Source organism: Petaurus breviceps, unplaced genomic scaffold (genome assembly GCF_028583685.1).
Source record: "Petaurus breviceps papuanus isolate PSGF00001 unplaced genomic scaffold, PetGlider_PUasm1.0 37, whole genome shotgun sequence".
Classification (NCBI taxonomy): domain Eukaryota; kingdom Metazoa; phylum Chordata; class Mammalia; order Diprotodontia; family Petauridae; genus Petaurus; species Petaurus breviceps.
In genome coordinates, this window is record NW_027186296.1 from 6,402,923 (window position 1) to 6,404,899 (window position 1,977).

The 1,977-nt window shown below is 37.5% G+C and overlaps 1 protein-coding gene across 1 annotated transcript; it reads left to right on the top strand.

Moving 5' to 3' along the window:
- Positions 1-272: 272 nt before the first annotated feature.
- LOC138168407 (olfactory receptor 4F15-like) lies at positions 273-1,585 on the top strand. The gene has a single exon (XM_069097434.1). The coding sequence runs from the start codon at positions 605-607 to the stop codon at positions 1,583-1,585; it is 981 nt and encodes a 326-aa protein (XP_068953535.1). The 5' UTR covers positions 273-604.
- The last annotated feature ends 392 nt before the right edge of the window (positions 1,586-1,977 follow it).

Sequence of the window (1,977 nt, forward strand, 5' to 3'; positions counted from 1 at the left end):
CCTTATCCAGTTAGTGTTGGGTGTTAGGGTAGAGAATATGATTAAGTGGTGAAAATGGAGAGCTAGGAAGAAAGTTAGGTGGTGCAGTCTATAGAGCACCATGTCTGGAGTCAGGAAGATCTGAGTTCAAATTTGACCTCAGATGCTAGCTGGGGGAAGCCACTTACCCTCTATTTGACTGTTTTGCTCACTCTCAAAATGGGGATAATTGGAGAAGGAACTGGCAAACTACTCCAGCATCTTTGCCAAGAAAATGCCATCGACAAGTCCATGGAGTCATGAACAGTTGGATACAATTGAACAAATGAACAACCACTAAAAGGAAGAAAGCGGCTTTGAGTCAGGAGTAGGGCAAAGAACTGTTTCAGGTGGTGGTAGGATAGAAATCCATAAAGCCTTGGGTTAAGTGACTATAAAATAAAGTTATTTCTGAGGTCTCAAAGGCAAGGTGATTTTGGAAGTTCTTTTGGGATGTATTGATGTCTAAATACAGAATTAATTGAAATCATTTTTTTTCTCCAGTACATATAAAATATATATCTTCCAAGCTTTAAATGAGTAAAATCATCAAGAAGACCTTCTTTTGATATTAGAATTTAGAAATATGATGCATTCTTTCTTTTCAGGCAACATCATATTCAGGTCAATGAATGAAGCAAATCATTCCATGGTATATGAATTTGTGTTCCTGGGGATCTCCAGTTCATGGGCTATGCAACTTTTTCTGCTGGTATTCTCCTTTGTGTTCTATGTGGCCATTGTTCTAGGAAACTTCCTCATTATGTTCACAGTAATCTTTGACCCTCACTTACATTCTCCCATGTATCTTTTGTTGTCTAATCTCTCTCTTATAGACCTGTGCCTTTCTTCTGTTTCTGTTCCCAAGATGATTTATGACCTTTTTTTTGAGCACAAAGCTATATCATTCCTGGGTTGCCTTATGCAGATATTCTTCATTCATATCTTTGGAGGAACTGAAATGGTGCTGCTAATTTCCATGGCATTTGACAGATATGTTGCCATATGTAAGCCTCTTCACTATCTGACCATTATGAATCCAAGAATGTGTACTTTGCTCCTAGTGGGTTCTTGGGTCATTGGCCTCATACATGCACTGACCCAGTTGGCTTTTGTGGTAAACTTGCCTTTCTGTGGCCCTAATGAAATAGACAGTTTTTATTGTGATCTTCCTCGCTTTATCAGATTGGCCTGTGCAGATACCTACAAATTGGAGTTCATGGTCACTGCTAACAGTGGTTTCATTTCCATAGGCACCTTATTCCTGTTGATCGTCTCCTACATATATATCTTGTTCACTGTTCAGAAGCACTCATCAAATGGTTTGTCCAAGGCTCTCTCTACTTTGTCAGCTCACATCACTGTGGTGGTCTTGTTTTTTGGTCCATGTATCTTTGTCTATGTGTGGCCATTCCCCACAATGTCAGTGGATAAATTTCTTTTTATTCTTGATTTCATTATCACCCCTGTCCTAAATCCTTCTATATACACACTCAGGAACAAAGAGATGAAAGTTGCCATGCAGAGGCTTATCAATCAACTAGGAAGTTCCAGGAAAATTTTATAACTAACTCTAAGAGTAACAGAGTATTTAACTGACCGCCATGTAGCATGTAGATGATGACATTCCAATCTGGGACTAAAGATGACAACATACTCCATTTTAGTGTTCTTTACATTGATATAAAGACTACTTCCATGGGCAAAAAGGCACATTGACTCCTGCCGCATCTGTTAAATAAGAAACAAAAAAAACCCCAAAGTACTGTTGATTTCTTTTGGCTAGACAATTCTATTTTGGTTATGGTTTTAAGATGTACCTTTTTATAATTAATTATATTCAAATCTGTAAGAGAAAAATATACTTTAAAAGAAGAAAGTAAACCATATTGTTTTACTTATAAGTTTATATGCAAATTCATAGATTGCCTATTGATTATCACAGGACCCTCCTAGGCA

What these genes read in the sequence shown, in the direction of transcription:
- LOC138168407 (XM_069097434.1), top strand. Translation starts at nt 605, where the DNA reads ATGATGCATTCTTTCTTTTCAGGCAACATCATATTCAGGTCAATGAAT.